This window comes from Labeo rohita, chromosome 13 (assembly GCF_022985175.1).
Source record: "Labeo rohita strain BAU-BD-2019 chromosome 13, IGBB_LRoh.1.0, whole genome shotgun sequence".
NCBI classification, from domain to species: domain Eukaryota; kingdom Metazoa; phylum Chordata; class Actinopteri; order Cypriniformes; family Cyprinidae; genus Labeo; species Labeo rohita.
The window spans coordinates 1,853,496-1,872,443 of record NC_066881.1 but is presented as its reverse complement, the minus strand read 5'-3'; the positions used below and the strand labels follow the sequence as shown (position 1 = coordinate 1,872,443).

Genomic DNA, 18,948 nt, shown 5'->3' with positions numbered 1-18,948 from the left:
CTTGACTTTTCAGAACTTCAGCACGACGCGAAGTGAGATCAGCCAACTTAGACATTTTGTTGCTAAATTTAGCAACTTTTTTTCTTGCAGAAGCACCTAGCAACAAATTTATTTTTAACATTTATTTGGCAATTTTAGCAACTTTTGATAAGTGACTTAAATGATAAAAAAAAGGCACACAATTTCCATTTAAACTACACAAAATGAGGAAACCAAATATGCATAGCAGTTGCCTAGCACACATCATGTGAATTACGTTAGCTGCTATTTGCAATAATTGTTAATTTATGATACACCCTAGCTTGTACCTGCGATTGTTGATCAGTTCACTGTAAGAAAAATACTGAGAAAAATATAAACGGTACTAGTAATTTTTCAGGACATTATGTGTTACCCGTTATCCGTTGTAACCTGTAACCCGAAAAAAAAAAATCAATACGGAAAAATCCTTCATATTAACATAGTAGATTGTGCCCTATTTTTACAGACTTTTACAGAGCGTAGCGTAATAACTACCAATACACTGCTTAAAACTAGAATTGTATAGAATGTGTAGTTGTACAAGTTTATATATATATATATATATATATATATATATATATATATTGTAATGGATGGTTCAAAAATGTGTATGTGTTCAATATGTGCTCAATAATTCAATGTTGTAAAAATATTCCTTATATTTTAATATTCTATAATGTATTTATATTGTATTTTATGAACAAATCTAAATTAACACACACATACATACATATATATGTAAAATTTATTTTTAGAAATTTTTCCCTATTAAAAAAAAATATTCTCAACAAAATGATAAAATTGTTTTTTTAGGAAGTCACATATGATGGTCTCAGACAATCAGCTGAATTTCAATACAGAACGATGCAATACGAGGAGCAAGTTAAATTCATTATTTTGTCTAAAACTACATACTGCTGTTGGTTGATATTTGAATGTTTTATTGGGGAAAGTTCAAACAAGCAATGCATTCTTTACACCTCATAACACTGTTGAAATTTCTTATAGTTTGCAAGTATATAGGAAATATTAAATGTATTTACCTACAAATGTCAGCTTGTAAACTGTTCTGCCAACCAGTACATACATATTAAGATGTTTCTAAGTTAACAAATCAAGTGACCACTAGCTGAGCGGAGTAAGGAGCCAGTTCTCCTCCAAACTGTGTTCATTCAGTGCCAGAGAGCTGTAATCAACAGCTCAAGTAATTAAGCAGCCAGTCAATTAATTTATTGTGATTAAAATATCTTACAACTAAATATAGCAAAGCACATGAATATTAAACAGACATTATATACAGATATAAAGTAATAAAAAACTATTAGAAAAGAAAAAAATAGTGCAAAGTGCAGAAACCTGACACACACATATAAAATCATCAAACTTGTAAATTATGGCACCAGCAGCTGTGAAGCCATGAGTGCATTTTTTCTGGAAATACCCATACTGATTCATATTGTATGTGATTTCAGATAAAACAGCTTCTGCTAAACTGCAACAATGCAAATGAGAATATGGTTAGTAAATCTTTGGACTGAGGACAAATTTTGTATTAGCCTTTTTGTAGTCATCTTTTCTGGTCAGTGTAGAGACTCCTATATTCTTGATTCTTAATCAGTTTTGACTAAGTGCAAATTTGCTTCATTTTCCAAGGAGCATAAATCTTTAAGATTAGAAGAATTTTATAGAAGCATTTCAAGTAAAAAAGTGCATACATTTTTTAAAAAGTCACATTAATAATGTCATACCACATATATATTTTCCCCCTTGAACTTACATCTTATTACGGGTGGGCGATCGGATGATTTTATCGTGATCTATGTTTACAATCTCAAGCGAATCAATAATGTTACAGCAAGAACTGCCTACTACATGACTGTAACTCGTCTCTATTACTTTCATGCGTGCTGAGATATTTTAAAAGACAATTCAATGTGAGCTAACAGTAGTAGTGCAATGAATGAAATGTTAGTTTTAGTTTCAATTTTAATCAAATGATCTATTGTGCCACATGCAGTTCTCATCATTTAAAGTGGTGCGTTTTCACCAGTCCTTAAAAGCTTAACACCCAAATTAGTCAAATAATGTAATGTGCCTGTTTTGAAAGGCAGTCTACGGCATGCTTTGTTTTTAGAAAAGTACATAAAACTGCGACAGAAACTGTTCCTCAGGTGCATTCTGAACATTCACGAACAAGCTAAGTTAGCTTGGGGTTACATATAAACAAAGAATGTCAAAATGTCATTTTTACATAAAGACAGTCAGTTATGTGTTGAATGAACATAAACAATTGGAAAAAAAAATCGGATGTGTGTCAGTATATTAGATTCTGTCTTAAAGAAACAGCAGCCTAATAAACCTGCTGCTGTCTGTGTCATTATTGTTAATGAAACAACAAAAAACAGAATATTACTCACTGCTCTTGACTGAATCACTCTATAGCGTTAATAAGAATCAATGTTTATTCAATTTATACAGTGATGCAGTGATTTAAAGTTTACTCAGCGTTTAATGACCATTTTGACAACTGATTGATTAACGTAATACTGAGCAAATAGGTAAGTCAAAGGCTTGTTCCACTCTGGATATTCTTGCTAGTACATTTCGTAATCCAGATTGTGGATCGTGATTTCTCGTTATAAGATTGTGATATGATATTCTGGAAAGATCGCCCACCCCTACATCTTTGCATTTTTCTAAATACTAGAAAGTGACGTTAAAGGAGAAGCCCACTTCCAGAACAACAATTTACAAAAAAATGTATTCACCTCCTTGTCATCCACGACGTTCATGTCTTTCTTTCTTCAGTCGTAAAGAAATTATGTTTTTTGAGGAAAACATTTCAGGATTTTTCTCCATATAATGGACTGATATGGTGCCCCGATTTTGAACTTCCAAAATGCATCTTAAATGTGGCTTCAAACAACCCCAAATGCGGTTGTAAATGATCCCAGCCATTTATTATTTATTATTTTAATAAAAATAATACAATTTATATACTTCTTAATGTCAAACGCTCGTCTTGTTTTACTCTGCCTGAACTGTTTTTGTCCGGTTCATGACAGTTAGTGTATGTGGAAAAGCTCCCATCTCATGTCCTCAACTTCAAAATCATCCTATATCGCTGTTTTACCTTTTTTGTTAAGGGTGTTTGATCTTCTTTGCATGTTCACTTTGCAAAGACTGTGTCGGTACTGCTGTAGTGATGTAGGGTGTTTCTGAAATGAGAGGGAGAAAATACGGTTTTTCGACATACCCTAACTGTCTTGAGCCAGAATACACAGAGTTTAAGGACTGCAAGGCAAGATGAGCGTTTGGGAATAAAAAGTATTTAAATTGTATTTTTTAATGTAAATAACAGATCGTTTCGCTAGATAAGACCCTTCTTCCTTGGCTAGGATCGTTAACAACTGCATTTGGGATCGTTTGAAGCCACATTTAAAACTACATTTTGGAAGCACCATCGGGGCACCATATCAGTCCATTATATGGAGAAAATCCTGAAATGTTTTCCTCAAAAAACTTTACGACTGAAGAAAGAAAGACATGAACATTGTGGATGACAAGGGGGTGAGTAAATTATTTGTAAATTGTTGTTCTGGAAGTGAACCTCTCCTTTAAGAAATGTACCTGAGGTTTTGAGAGTAATGCTGTTCTATTTATACAACCTGTAACATCTTTTCAGCCAGAGAATTGTACAGTTACAAAAAGCATTTGGCAGATATTAATGGTAGCCAACACTACAAATGTAACAGAATAAAGCCCTTGCTAGAAATGTGCATATTGTGACAATCACATGATATATTCAACTTGGCAAAGTTCTCCAGTGTGAAAGCTACAGCTGCTGAAAATCTCATTGGTTAATGGATGCCTACTTCAGAATGCGTTTCAGGAAAAATGATCATTTTCACAACTTTTGGCAGACTGATGGAGTGTCATATTTGCAATTCCCTTGACATCAATTGATTCACATAACTTTCTAAAGCAGCGTAAATACTACACTCTAAGAAAAGTCTGCCCAGTGTACCATTAATATGTGTTAATTGTCTGTAATAAAGTACTGGTAATAAAACATACCGGTTAATTTCTGACAGGTCATTATCCATTTTTCTATAAACATGCACTGTGTAGACACCCTTAATACTGTCACCTATTTTTGTTGTTTTTTGTTTTGAAAATTAAAGGGGTCATCAGATGCCCATTTTCCACAAGTTGATATGATTCTTTAGGGTCTTAATGAAAAGTCTATAATATACTTTGGTTAAAAATTCTCAATAGTTGTGTAAAACCACACCCTTTTTTCCTTGTCAAAATGATCTCTGTAAAATCATCCCATTCTGAGGGGATTGCTCCTTTAAATGCAAATGAGCTCTGCTCGCCCCGCCCCTCTCTTCTCTCTGTGGATTGACAAGCCTGTTTACTTTAGCCGCATTTACCCGCTACACTTGCTAACTAGCACATTATTAGGAAAGGCGATCTTCACACAAACATAGATGGATATATGTAGATCGGGAGGCGCATTCCCTTCACAAACAAAGATGTCGGGAGTAAATGACAACCACTATGTTCATTATTACATCCAGCAACACAACACCTCAATCGCTCAATCGGAGATATTCTTGTCTAATTTACATCCCTGCTCTGGCATCGAAAGAATGGAGGCTGGACTGAGACAGCTCATCTGAGGTAAGACGCTCACGTCTTTCAACTAACTTTCACTTTCACTTATCGTGGGAGCGGCCTCTGTCGATGTGACGCCACAACATGAAAAAGTGTACTTAGCATCCGATGACCCCTTTAACATTTTATTTACACATTCATTTATCATAATGCAAGTTAGTGGGAAACATCACAGCAAAACTAGATCGCTCTCACCATAATCAAACGTTCTGCACTGCGAGAGATGTCACAGAAGCCACGCTGCCTGCAACGTAGACAGCTTTGATTTTCATGGGTGTGACAGTTTTGTCACGGCTGCTGATGAGTGTGTGAAATTGTTATTGAACCAAAAAATAACATCATTACATCAAACGACTTGGTGTGGCCATCTTTCCACAAGACATGGAAAGACTTTCCAGTGTCATTCTTACACGCACTCAGACCTAAAGCACTGGTGGTCGTGGGCCGTATCCCTCAGTAAGGTCCCCAGGACTCATCTCCTGCAGGAACTTGGGACTGTCATAGTCAGACGACCTGCAGAAGCCTTCAGAGTCGTCATCATTCACATCCTCTTCAGAAACCTCTTCAGGTAGATCCACTACAGTGCTATCACCAGTGGGCACAGTAGTGTCTGCTTCGCAGACTTCCTTCATCAAGGGAATTGGCAAAGGATCATAACTTTCTCCTGTCAGTTGAGGTGTGTGTCTCTGAGATGTCATTTGAGAAACATCAGTCAGCTCGGCTTGGGTTGTAGGAGATTGCCCTGGTATAAGGCTCCGCTGCATGTGGAAAAGAGTAAATGGTTAGTCGTGGTGCTGATGATGGTGCTACTAAATCTACAGCACAGTCAACAGCAAGTCACCAGACACATTACAAATACAAAACACTGCTGTAAACTCCTACAGGATAAAATTTTGTCATGATTTACTGATTGTCATATTAAAGTCACATGCATGACTTTATTTTGTGGTTTGCTCTCAAAATGAAAGTGGAAGTCACATGATGTCACTATCATAGGGATATTCCTCAAAATATGAATAATAATATACTTTTTTTTACAATGTAAAAATAAAAAACACAGTGACAAGACTGAAAGACACAGACCAAAACTTCAGGAATTTTGGGAATTTTGGACCATTTCTTGCAGAGCAGCCACACAACGCCCATCATAATAAGGAGCATGATGGTCCCTCCGCCTAGTAAGGCTGAGATTAATCCCGTTTTGTCTACAGAAAAGTCAAGAACAATTTAACAGTTAAACTGATAATGCAGTTAATGAACACAGTTATATTGATAATGCTTTTACCTGTCTCAGCTGTCTGTTGATGGTCACAAACATTTCTGTAGGTATATGAAGGAATACCAGCAATCTTCCCATCAAATATCAACTTCTCACACTGTCCTGCTATGCTCTCATTAAGGTGGATTTCTGCAGTGCACAGCTCATCCTTCACACAACACAAGTATGAAAACTTTTTCTGTGGAAGGACAAAAGAACAGTGATTTTAACCATTCAACATCCTAACATGACTAACATTTGAAGAAGGACATGGTGGAGTCTGTGCGACTGCTTTTCCAACCTCATCATGTGTGACTGTGTACGTAAATTCTTCCTTCAGAATGTCTTGCTTATGAAGTAAAAAAGGGTGCTGAAAGGATGCTTTAATCACATCTTTGTGGACAGATGTATTTACAGCCGGAAAGTCCAAAGAGCCTGGAAAAAGCAAAAGCCAATATTGCTGTAAGAAAATTAAAGAATTCCAACATTAATAAGTATCCAAACAGAAGGATTCAGCAGCAGCGCTTGCAAGAGTTAAAGTTTCAGTGTACTTCATTTTCTTGTAGGCTTTGGTTCTAGGTAAATGAAATACTGGTGCATCAGCCCTAAGGATGCTACTCTTTTGAGCAAATGCGCTAGCCTATAACACATAGCCTTTCAAAGTAAACTCCACTTGATTGAGAGCGTAAACGTAGGCAGTCAACACATAGAAAGCTTCATCTTTGTCCAGTGCCTGCTCTGTTTCTCTCCAGAAGTTATAAACAATAAAAATACCTTTGTACTCTTGTAAAGCTGCAGTTAATCTCTTAACTAGAGGTCAAGTGATGTATCGGTTTTGCCGATTAATCGGCACCGATAGTTGATTGGTGGAACTATCGGTTATCGGCATGGTTTTTGCCGATAGTTCTTTCTGAGTTGGGTCCGTTGCTGGAGCGGCTGAGAAGGTCGTCGTTATACAGTAAAGTCCCTATAGTCTTTGTTATACAGCACGAGGGGCCTCTAGTGGCGGAAATCACTGACAGCACGTGCCGTTTGTTTAGACACGTGACACTGCACGCTGCACAGTGCGGGTCACTTCAAAGGCAGATTTAAAACATCAACAACCCGTTGTGTGACTAAAATATTTTTATATTTTACTTAGATAACCACAAATGTTCTAGAATAGAAGCAGTTAAATTGTGAAAGTACACAATATCTGTATGCATGCAATTTCAATACTGTGGCCTTTGTGTAGATATTTAAAGATGGGCATCTTTAACTTGATTGTTGATGTAATGGTAACACTTTACAATATGAGTCCATTTGTAACATTAAGATTGATAAAAGCAGTAGAATAGAAGTAATGTTCCTTGTTATAGTGTGTTAATCATCAGGTTGTTGATTGTGGCCTGTGGAATGTTGGTCCACTTCTCTGGCTGTGCGAAGCTGCTGGATATTGGCAGGAACTGGAACACGCTGTCATATACACCGATCCAGAGCATCCCAAACATGCTCAATGGGTTACATGTCCGGTGAGAATGCTGGTCATGCAAGAACTGGGATGTTTTCAGCTTTCAGGAATCTACAGATGTACAGAGGGGCCGTGCATTATCATGCTGCATCATGAGGTGATGGTCGTGGATGAATGGCACAACAATGGGCCTCAGGATCTCGTCATGGTATCTCTGTGCATTCAAAATGCCATCAATAAAATGCACCTGTGTTTATTGTCCATAACATATGTCTGCCTATACCATAACCGCACCGCCACCATGGGCCACTTGATCCACAACACTGACTTCAGCAAACAGCATTCCTGCAGTCAGCATGCCAATTGCACGCTCCTTCAAAACTTGTGACATCTGTGGCATTGTGCTGTGTGATAAAACTGCACATTTTTGAGTGGCCTTTTATTGTGGCCAGCCTAAGGCACACCTGTACAATAATCATGCGGTCTAATCAGCATCTTGATATGCCACACCTGTGAGGTGGATGGATTATCACGGGAAAGGAGAAGTGCTCACTAACACAGATTTAGACAGATTTGTGAACAGTATTTGAGAGAAATAGGCCTTTTGTGTACATAGAAAAAGTCTTAGATATTTGAGTTCAGCTCATGAAAAATGGGGGCAAAAAACAAAAGTGTTGCGTTTATTTAATTTTGGTCAGTGTAACTGTAATGATCAATATATAATTAATATTAATAGTTTTATTCATTTACAAAGTATGGTTCAGTAGGCCACTTTTTTTAAATAGTAGAACACTATTTATTTTCCGTTCAGTATCCATTTTAAAAGGGGTGCATGCGTGTCGACCTGTGCGTGCATCGTACACCATGCGATTTTTGTAACCGTGCGTACTAAGTATGTGCGTACTATTCTGGAGGATAAATTTGCGTCACACGCACTGTACGCCGACCCTCCTGTACGTAAACCAAAGTATACTTTTGGGCTTAAGCACGAACTCATAATGCAGTGCTTTTCGGAGAATAAATGCAGTAAAGAAAGGACCCATCAGGCAAAAAATAATGATGCCATCATTGTCTGCTGAACAACAACTCAATGCAGCACTTAGCAACTACTTACTTTTTAAGAAATGTAGGGTTGAATTCTACAAAAACTATATTACAATTAAGGCTAATTAAAAGTTTGAATTGAGTCTGTACACTAAGTGCTTTGGGCTGAATAAACTGCACATGTTTTAAAGGAAGTAATCCCTATCATGTCTGAGAAATATTGAGAGTGTTTCATAGTGTTTAAAAAAAACTGTATCTATATGATGAAGTTATACTCAGAAAACATACATTTATGTTTGTTCTTATCAAAAAAGTCTTTGCTGTAGGTGAATTTATATGAGACGCTTTCCGATTTCTCTGGCCCGTCATGTGCCGTCACAGAAACAATGTAGTCGTCACCCGCATCTCTGCTGTAGTTGCTGATATCAAGGTACGTCTGGGAAGTGTCAACTGTTTGGGAATCACTGAAGATAAACAGATAGATTAAGGAATGTGATTGTGATTAAGCAATGTCACATTTTCTGTAACAGTATTTTTTGATCAGCTGCTTTTGACACACACATACCTCACATAAGGATCGATGTTTACACTGAATTTCAGCTGTTCAGTCGGGTTACTGTAGTTCCAGTACAGCACATTCACAAAGTTGTGACAAACAAGACTGACATTTGTTGGAGAAGGTACTGTAGAAAAAAAAAAATCTTGGTTAGACTCAGATTTAGTCTATTAGTAATAATCTTATTATTACAAACTCAAAGCTCATGAGAATAACAAATCCTTCCAGTATTGCTCAATGGCTACAGAAATGTTACAGCATTTTTAAAGCAGACGTCATCTGCCTAAAAAAAACGCGATCATGGAATTTTGGTAGACTAATACATGGCTGTTACACCCCTGTGGACTGTTTATGTTGGTTTCTCCCTCTTGTGCCCATACTTGGTTCTTCTTGCCCTCCTTGTGTCTTGATTAGTTAACTCTTTTAACTGTTTAACTCTGCTTTAACTATTTGTGTATCATTAGCCACCCTTTATAAGTTGTTTCAGTTCTATGCTTCATGCCCTGACTCGTCAATTCACACGTGTTTTTCGGCCTGTCTGTATCATCATTGTGGATTATATTGAAGACTTTTGGATTTCACCTTCATCCTTGTGCGAGTTCATCTGTTTTACATGTGTTGTGACAATGGCTGAATCCATTATCAAAATACAGTATACAATGGTTAAAATGAGTGAGGAAAATGAATATAAATATATATATATTTTTTTTAAAAAAATTGGACTAGTCACATTGAATAGGGAAGGAAATGCATCAAACAAGTGTCCAGCATACAAGGAAACCTCTTCACTAACCCCTAAAACCCCAGTCTGAACAGAGTGAGAAACCGGCTGGAATCATCAAATTTTGGAAAAGTTCCCCACCTGACCTCCTCAGATTTGTCTGAAAAAAATCTATGTGATGGGTAATATGCCAAATAGATCATATACAAAATTTCACAAAAAATCTGTAAAAAAGTTTGTTTTTTACCCCGTTTTGGTGTCACAGTCTGAGTGACCATGTTCAGACTGAAATATCTCCAGAACTAGTTGTGCCAGGTCCATGAAATTTTCTGGGCTAAGAGCATGAATTACAACTCACAGCATTGTTACTGAATTTACACCTGAATGCTGGCCCTCTACTTTTTTTGAAACTATTACTTTAAGGGTTTTCAGATGTCCATAGAAACCTCAATTTTCAATGTATAAGCATCAAACTTGGTAAATGGTCTGATATGTACCATGTCTTTCACATCCTTTGATATCAGACAATAGAGTCTGATGGATGTTGAGATATTAAGGTCCAAAAATGGAAAAAAAACTCATTTACACCAATGTTCAGAGCAATATTTCCCATGAATGACACCAGGTGTGAACATAAAGCTTGTTTTTTTGAAAGAGCATATTGTTATTGATAAAATATAAAAAAATTAGGATGGGGTTTTGCCTCATTTTTCTGTAATGATTTTTTTTAAAACTCAGAGTTTCGTCACTGATCCTATTGTTCACTTTTGCTATTCAACTTGGTATGGGCATTTCAACAGAATTTATTAATGTTCCACTTATACAAAAAATACTAAAAAAAAAAAACGTACTTCCAGACATGAGTCACTTTAATAATGTATACCACCAACACAAATAAATGTGTGACATAACAGTTACTGGAAGTTGTTCATGAAAGTGTCTGAATCCACAGTTTCATTTTATTTTATGACATAGCATCGTCCAGTGGAAGTAACTGGCACATCAATTTTCATTATGATGTGCTGGAGAGGCACCCAACAGACATCTTCCCTTTTTGGCCAAAAGTAGCCTCTAGCTGGGCCATGGGGATGCAAAAAAAGCACTTGAATGTCTTGCTCTGTGTCAGAGACGTCTCTGATGATACCAACCCACCATTGTCGGTCATACACACAAGTAACATATTGTCCTGGGGCCATATCTGTGATATGAAGGCCTTGTTCAACTGGGTCAACCTCAAAGTTGACATGGAATCCTGGTGTTCCTGATACTCGACTGACCTCAAAATTGATCATTGTTGACTGATTGACTGATTGATTGATTGATGCTAGATCTCATACCACCTGAATATTACTATTTCTAATCAATATTGCCCTGCTTTCTCAATGAAAATGGATGTATTATTCACTGGATTGGGTGGAACATCAAGATTAGGTACTTATGTTGCATTCCATTGAATGTCGGTAGTCGGTGAATCCGAGTTAGTTCTCCCGATGTCCGTCGTAAATGCGTTCCATTGTAACAGTTGGCAAAAATATGGATGCCTATGGATAATTCCAACCGACTCGGTCTGCACTGAACTGGCCCGAGTGTGTGTTTCGGAACCCCAACTTAAGTGGCCGTTCCACTGCACTTTCCCGAGGTGGAGGTCGGATTTCCCCGAGTCCTGAGCACAATGGAATGCTGCATTATAGCATTAATTTAGGCATATGAGTTCAAAATAGCTGGTACTACAGTAGTTGTGAATGTCACACAACAATGATTTTTTTAAAAATTATTACAGAAAAATGAGGCAAAACCCCATCCCAATTTTTTTATATTTTATCAATAAGAACATGCTCTTTCAAAAAAAAAAAGTTTCATGTTCACACCTGGTGTCATTCATGGGAAATATTGCTCTGAACACTGGTGTAAATGAGTTTTTTTCAATTTTTGGACCTTAATAGCTCAACATCCATAAGACTCTATTGTCTGATATCAAAGGATGTGACAGACATGGTACATATCAGACCATTTACCAAGTTTGATGCTTATACATTGAAAATTGAGGTTTCTATGGACATCTGAAAACCCTTAAAGTAATAGTTTCAAAGAAAAGTAGAGGGCCAGCATTCAGGTGTAAATTCAGTAACAATGCTGTGAGTTGTAATTCATGCAGTTCTGGACTAGGACTCTTAGCCCAGAAAATCTCATGGACCTGGCACAAATAGTTCTGGAGATATTTTAGTCTGAACATGGTCACTCAGACAGTGATGCCAAAACAAATTTTGTATATGATCTATTGGACATATTACCCATCACATAGATTTTTTTCAGACAAATCTGAGGGGGTCAGGTGGGGACCATTTGATGATTCCAGCTGGAATGACCCAACCAGCTTAGACTGGAATAAGGCTTTTAACAGGTTTTATTTTTCTGCAGCGTAAATGCAGTAAGTCCCATACTTGCATTTGTGTTATTAGATTGTTTGTATAATGTATAATCTAAGGCTAACTTATTTGTGAGTCACAGTATAAAAAAACAAGCCTTAGATTAATGCATACAAATAAACACAAATAAAGTGTTTCACCAACCATAACAGCCTGATATTTCAGGTCATTCTGAACTGAGGAAGTGGCTGATAGCATGCGTCTTCACAGGAAATGCAGGTCTTACTCAATATGAATACTTGAAAAACACTCGTGATGGATTAGGCCCAAGTTTATATATATTTATAGAATTGTATTTATTTGATAGATCTAAAAGAGTCTTTACACCTGGTTAATGGAATTTACATGTTGTAAAATGTAGACATATATTGGTATGCATTGCTACTTTGGTACATTGCAATGCTTTAATAACAATATATTATTATTGTTGTTGTTATAAAAAAACGATTTAGGGGGAAAACAATGGAGGGATGTTTTTACTGTACGCAAATACTGGGTGACTATGTTGGCAATGACTATAATAATTACTCAGTTGGAGAAAAACGAGAAAACGAGAAAAACGAAATCAGCCTTTTTAAATTGAGCCATTAGAGCCATCAGAGCAGATACAAATGATTTTAATAACAGCCCTACCTGGAAAGTTTTAATCATTAATGTACAATATGTTACACCACACAAGGGCAAAAACAGTGTTGAACTCGTGATGCTCATAATGCAGTTTCTGCATGTAATGAAAATCAACCTAAAAAAAAATGAAAGACTTTGAGAACATTTTGTTGTAGAGAAGTGAAATTTGAAAAGCAGAAATCTTTTTTTTTTTGGCTCATAAGAGGAAGTTTAGTGTTGCTAACAGAGTGCTTACTAACAGTTTTACTGTTTAGATGTGAAAGTATATAAGAATATATAGCTGCGCCACAAAACTGAGATCACATGCTAACTTTGCTCATTTGTCCCATCTTATTTTGTTACTCTCCATTATTTTCTTTTGATCAGGCCTCTATTGTGCCTGTCATGGGTGCAGGGATTTAATAACAGCAATAATTCACTGGAGCCTGTTGCTTTGTTTGATGTTTGTTTTGCTCAAACCCCTTTATGATTTCAACCCGAGAGTGACAGAGTAACACCTCCACGTACACTGACAAACACGGTCTAAGGCCAGACGGATTTGCAGCTGTAACCACGTGTGATCAGTGACATATTCACACTTGCTCAGATCAGACCTAACTGTGGTTTTACTGTGACACGTGTGAAAATAAAACCAAAGGCTACTCACCACGTTCTAGAAACCACACTGTACTTGAAATAAACAACTCAAAACTTAGCCAGAACATTTCAGCGTGTGACTGGCTGAACACAAGAACAGAGAAAGCATAATAGATCAAAAGAACAGGAAGGAAGCCATCAAGCAAAAGAGACACGAGAAAAGGTTTAACACGCAAACAAAGAAAGAGGGGGGAAAAAAACGTACAACCATATGAAGTAAAATTGGAAATCTTTAAACATTCATTCACCAGATTCACTTTAACAGATTATTCTATCTCCAGACACAGAAATACATGTAAATATACATATAAAAAATAACATGTATAATGTGTAAACATAAATAAAACATGCTTTACTGTACATAGTAACAATGTGGAAATGAACTACTTCATTCACTACTGATTCCACTACTGATAATAGATGAAATATGACTCGACTTCTCTCTTGCAGACGCTCATAAATCAATTAGCGTACTGATGGACTACAGAAAAAGAGCAACACAGGCCATTTGCTTTTTGGGAAGTACTTTGCCTTTTTCTATGAAAGCACATATCATTCCTCTCTGGAATACTTGATATTGACTGGTCAATAATGGCATAGTGTTCTGGCGCTACTACCACAAAATTCATTAAAAAAGTCATTAACTTCATCTCAGAGGACCATAGTTTTATAGCATAGTATCTTATTATTATTTATTCATTTAGAGAAATAACGTTTTTAAATGGTTTACCAAAGACCTTTATCAACCTCAGAAGAGTTCAAAACGCAACTGCCTCAGTTAACGGGATTCTCTTCTCTCATTTTATCTCCTCTCATGTTATTTATTGTTTTAATTTATTCTTTTAGTCAGTCTTATTTTCTATAACTTATAACTTTAAACAGAAATATGTCTTCTGTAAATCACTTTGTAAAAATTTAGAAGCACTAAAAGTATGTTTATATATTTAATGATATTGACTGATACCATGTTTACTGAAAGTAAAGTCCCTCGACACAGTAAACACAGTAGGCGAATACAGTCAAACGAAGTGAACAGACATTTTTGTTACATTTCAAATCAAGTCCCTCGGAACTATATGATAGGCTACTACTATTATGCCATACTGAAAACAACAAAATGCAGAGGAACCTTTAAATGTTAGCGCAGTCAAAAACTCACAGGCTCTCTCCTATAGTATACACGTTCTCTAAACAAGTAAATGTGAACTAGTTTGAATCTCACGTTATTTAAAATTGAAGTAATAGACTAAACTCAAAAACAGACTCGACGATAAAATAGCCTATATTAATATAATAGCATATCCTCTACAGAGGTAACTTTAAGATTTGAGTCATTTCCAGGCAGGAAAATCATAATTTTACAACCGTGCTCAAACATGCTTTCCGAGCATTGATTTTAGAATAATAATATACTTTTTTTTGTTGTTTAAAGTTACATGAACGGATGCTTCATATCTCACTGGACTCTCACAATCGGACTGACGAACAAATACAACGATACGACTTGCCACTGTTAGCACGAGAAGATTCAGCGGTGTGATACTCACCAAAGCCAAAGACTGGAAACAGTAAAGCGTAAAACACACCAAAGTGGACTACAGGACCCTTCGTCATTATTATAAACTGTTTTTCCAAAACGTCGCACTGCGATTTCAGACGTGTTTCCCAAACCCAGACAGCATTTCCTTAGTCGGCTGTGAGTTCCCGTCTCTGCGCGCACTCTCTTCTACTGCACGCGCTCTGAGAGGGTTGCCAAATATTCCGTCTGACACAGCAAAGAGGACTGGGAGTCACTGTATCTAATTTGCATATTAATGTGTTTTTGGGGCAACATGTAATGAAAAAAGAAGTGTAACAGTGGGGAAATAATTGGCAAGGTTTTCATAATAATGTCTAATATTTCATAGGAATACTGATACATCATTTATTTTCCTATTCACTTGTTGTGTCTCCCAAAATGCGTAATAAACATGCAAAGTCCTGGTGTCCTCTAGTGGACATGAAATCTATATCCTATTTCGTAACAGAAAGTCATATTTTGATCTGAAACCCCGTAAACAATTTTAATGTTTATGACAAACAATTTGAAATTGAGTTGGTATCTCATTTGGTATCTCTGAAAAGCCCTTATGTGCTCTAGAGGGGCACTGTTTGGGACATTTTACACACATATTGCATACAGAAAAATGGTATATCAAATCATTCTGTTATATATTTCATAATATAGTTGAGAATCATCTTTATACAAAGTTTGGAATAATAATAATAAAAAAAAACTCATTGGTGATCTAAAAAAAAATCAGTTTCCATGTATGCAGTGGTAGAGCCATAAGAGTGTCCAGGGTGAGAGAAGTCCACTTCCAGAACAACAATTTACAATAATCTACTCACCCCCTTGTCATCCAAGATGTTCATGTCGTTTCATATAATGGACTTCAATTGTGCCCCCGATTTTGAACTTCCAAAATGTAGTTTAAATGCAGCTTCAAATGGCTCCAAATGATCCCAGCCGAGGAACAAGAGTCTTATCTAGCGAAAAAAATAATAACAATAATTGTGTACTTTAAAAAAAAAAAAAAAAAAAAAAAGGCGATCGTTTCGCTAGATAAGACCCTTCTTCCTCGGCTGGGATCATTTAGAGCCCTTTGAAGTGAAACTACATTTTGGAAGTTTTGGGGCACAATTGAAGTCCATTATATGGAGAAAAATCCTGAAATGTTTTTCTCAAAAAACATAATTTCTTTATGACCGAAGACAGAAAGACATGAACATCTTGGATGACAAGGGGGTGAGTAAATTAATTGTAAATTGTTGTTTTGGAAGTGGACTTCTCCTTTAAAGTGTGAAAGCACATAAACATCAAACACATGACATACAGATATCAAGTTAAAATCTATTTTTTAAAAAAGTCAAAGTGCAGAAACCTTACACACACATGTATAAAATCTTCAAACTCAACTGGTAAAATATAGCTGCAAGCAGTGATGATGGGCCAAAGCCATCAGTGTATCCACCACGCCAGTGGCATGTGAAAAAAAGGTGTACAGCTTGCATATGTATTTACAGTAACCCTCTGGCAGTCTGCTTTTAAGGGTTACAGCAATGAAAGGGTTACATTATAACATCAAGAGTGTGAAACACACACAAACACACAGAGAACAATATATGAAACTTTGGTAGGAAGGTTTCAGTTGTTAACTTTATATTAGTTAACATGAACAATAACAATATAGCATTTATTGATGTTAGTGAATATTAAGTTCGGAATTCACAAATACATTTTTAAAATAGCCATTTCTAAATACAACCTACACTCTTGTAACATTTCAGCCAGAGACTTGTACAGTTACAAAGAAGCGTGTAGAAGATATTAACTGTAGCTTAACATACGAATATGGTGTCATCACAGCAAGCATAAATAAATGTGAATATAGGGACATAATCAAGTGATACATTCAGCTTGGCAAAGTTCTTCAATGTGTAAAAGCACACAACTAGCCGTCACTTTGTCTCACACACATACAAAGTCACCCCCCAACCCCCCACCCTTTTTTTTTTTTTTAACAGAAACACTAAATGACAAAAAAAAATTTAAGTACTACCACAAGCCCTAAGTTTTCATACAAGGTTATTCTAATTACTAATTCTAATTAAGTTCTAATTACTAAATTTTAATGCTAAATTATCATAATGCTTGACTGACTGATGCTAAGTGCACTTTCAGATATTAAAAACTGTGCCATCAGGCTTTCTATATATATATATATATATATATACACACACACAGTGCACAGCATAAATGAGTACACCCCCTCTGAATAAATATAAAAGATGTATTGTCCTAAAGATCACTAATATAATTCATGGAAAGCTGTCAAAACTGAAATGTATAAAACATTACAATACTTAATTAAAACAACAAAATATATGCAAATATTTTCTGTAAGATATGTAAATTAGCTGATTTTGTTTAAATGAAGGATTGCAGAAATGAGTACAGCCTAGATGTAATTCAGCAAATGTATAATATACTAGTAGTTAGTATGTCCTCCAGAACTTTAAGTATACTGCTCTGACCCTTCTTGGCACTGAGTGTACAAGTTCATGACAAATTTTCACATCCGTCCTGTTTAACTCCTGGAGCACGACCTCCTTAAATGCCCTGGTCCTTAGTGGGGAGTGTTGCTCAGCTCTGCACTTCTCACTGTACTCCTCCTTTAGCAACACCAGAACATTTTGGATGCTTTTGGATCCGAAATGATTGACTTGGTCTCTTGAGACCAGAGTACGGATTCCCAGAAGTCTATATTTTGTAAATATGGGCCTTGCAAGAGGTAAAATGAGTTTATTGTGCTTTGGCTACAGTAGGTAATTCTAGTGGTGGCAACAACCATCCATGTCACTTCTGCAGGCTGCATCGTACTCTGTGAGATAAAGTGTCACTCTTTTCATAGCTTTTGCCGGCTCTGAGACACACTCCTAAAAATAAAGGTGCTTTAAAAGGTTCTTCACAGCGATACCATCGAAGAACCATTGCTGGTTCCACAAAGAACCATTCAGTCAAAGGTTCTTTAAAGAACCATCTCTTTCTTATCTTTTTATAATCTGAAGAACCTTCTTTCACCACAAAGAACCTTTTGTGAAACAGAAAGGTTCTTCAGATGTTAAAGGTTCTTTATGGAACCATTTAGACAAAAAAGGTTCTTCTATGGCATCGTGAAGCACCTTTATTTTTAAGAGTGCACTTGCATGGTATTTCTCCTGCTCTTTTTCTAGCAAAAATTCACTCATCACTAAATGAAAACATAAAGTTAAGACCTGAATATTTCAGGAGCCTTGTCACAAGTCCATTGTTTTTGAATGTCGGTGTTACTTCTGCTATATTTTCACACTTATAACAATAATTTGGTGTTTCTCTTGTACCACTGTCCTCTTTTATGCTAAGTAATAAGTCACCAGGTAGTTGTCTCCCAAGTAGTTTCATTGTATGATTCAGTAGGCTATATAACACTTTTCATCGTCAGGAAATTATTTCTTTTTAAAAGTTTTGGTTCAGTGTTCTTACCTGTTGAAAAATAGCCTTATAATAGCTTCTGAAACAGTTCTACTCGGCCATCACTGAATCCGTCCTCTGCACCTCAATAACTGTCTGATTCAGCTCAGCTACCAAAACTGACATTAGAAGACTACAGTGGATAGTCCGGACTGCAGAGCGAATCATTGGTACAACCCTCCCTACCCTCCAAGATCTGTACTCATCCAGAGTGAGTAAAAGGGCTAGCAAAATCATTCTGGACCCCTCACACCCAACCCACTTCCTTTTCGAACTGTTGCCGTCTGGTCAGCGCTACAGAGCACGGAGTACCAAAACAGCCAGACATAGAAAAAGCTTCTTTCCTTAGGCCATCTACCTCACGAATAGTTAAATGTTCCCCCCACTGTGCAATAAAACGTGCAATACCCCTATCCATACCTATATTTATTATAGATGTGCTATCGCTTTAACATATCTTCCATACATTAAATTCC

General features: G+C 36.5%; 1 protein-coding gene across 1 annotated transcript; it reads right to left on the bottom strand.

Annotated features, from left to right (window-relative positions):
• Positions 1–945: 945 nt before the first annotated feature.
• On the bottom strand, positions 946–15,160 carry ifngr1l (interferon gamma receptor 1-like). Its single transcript, XM_051125384.1, has 7 exons — positions 14,967–15,160; positions 9,019–9,136; positions 8,742–8,917; positions 6,261–6,394; positions 5,987–6,158; positions 5,785–5,906; positions 946–5,459 (listed from the first exon to the last, which is right to left on the bottom strand). The coding sequence occupies exons 1-7, from the start codon at positions 15,031–15,033 to the stop codon at positions 5,124–5,126; spliced, it is 1,125 nt and encodes a 374-aa protein (XP_050981341.1). The 5' UTR covers positions 15,034–15,160; the 3' UTR covers positions 946–5,123.
• Positions 15,161–18,948: the final 3,788 nt, after the last annotated feature.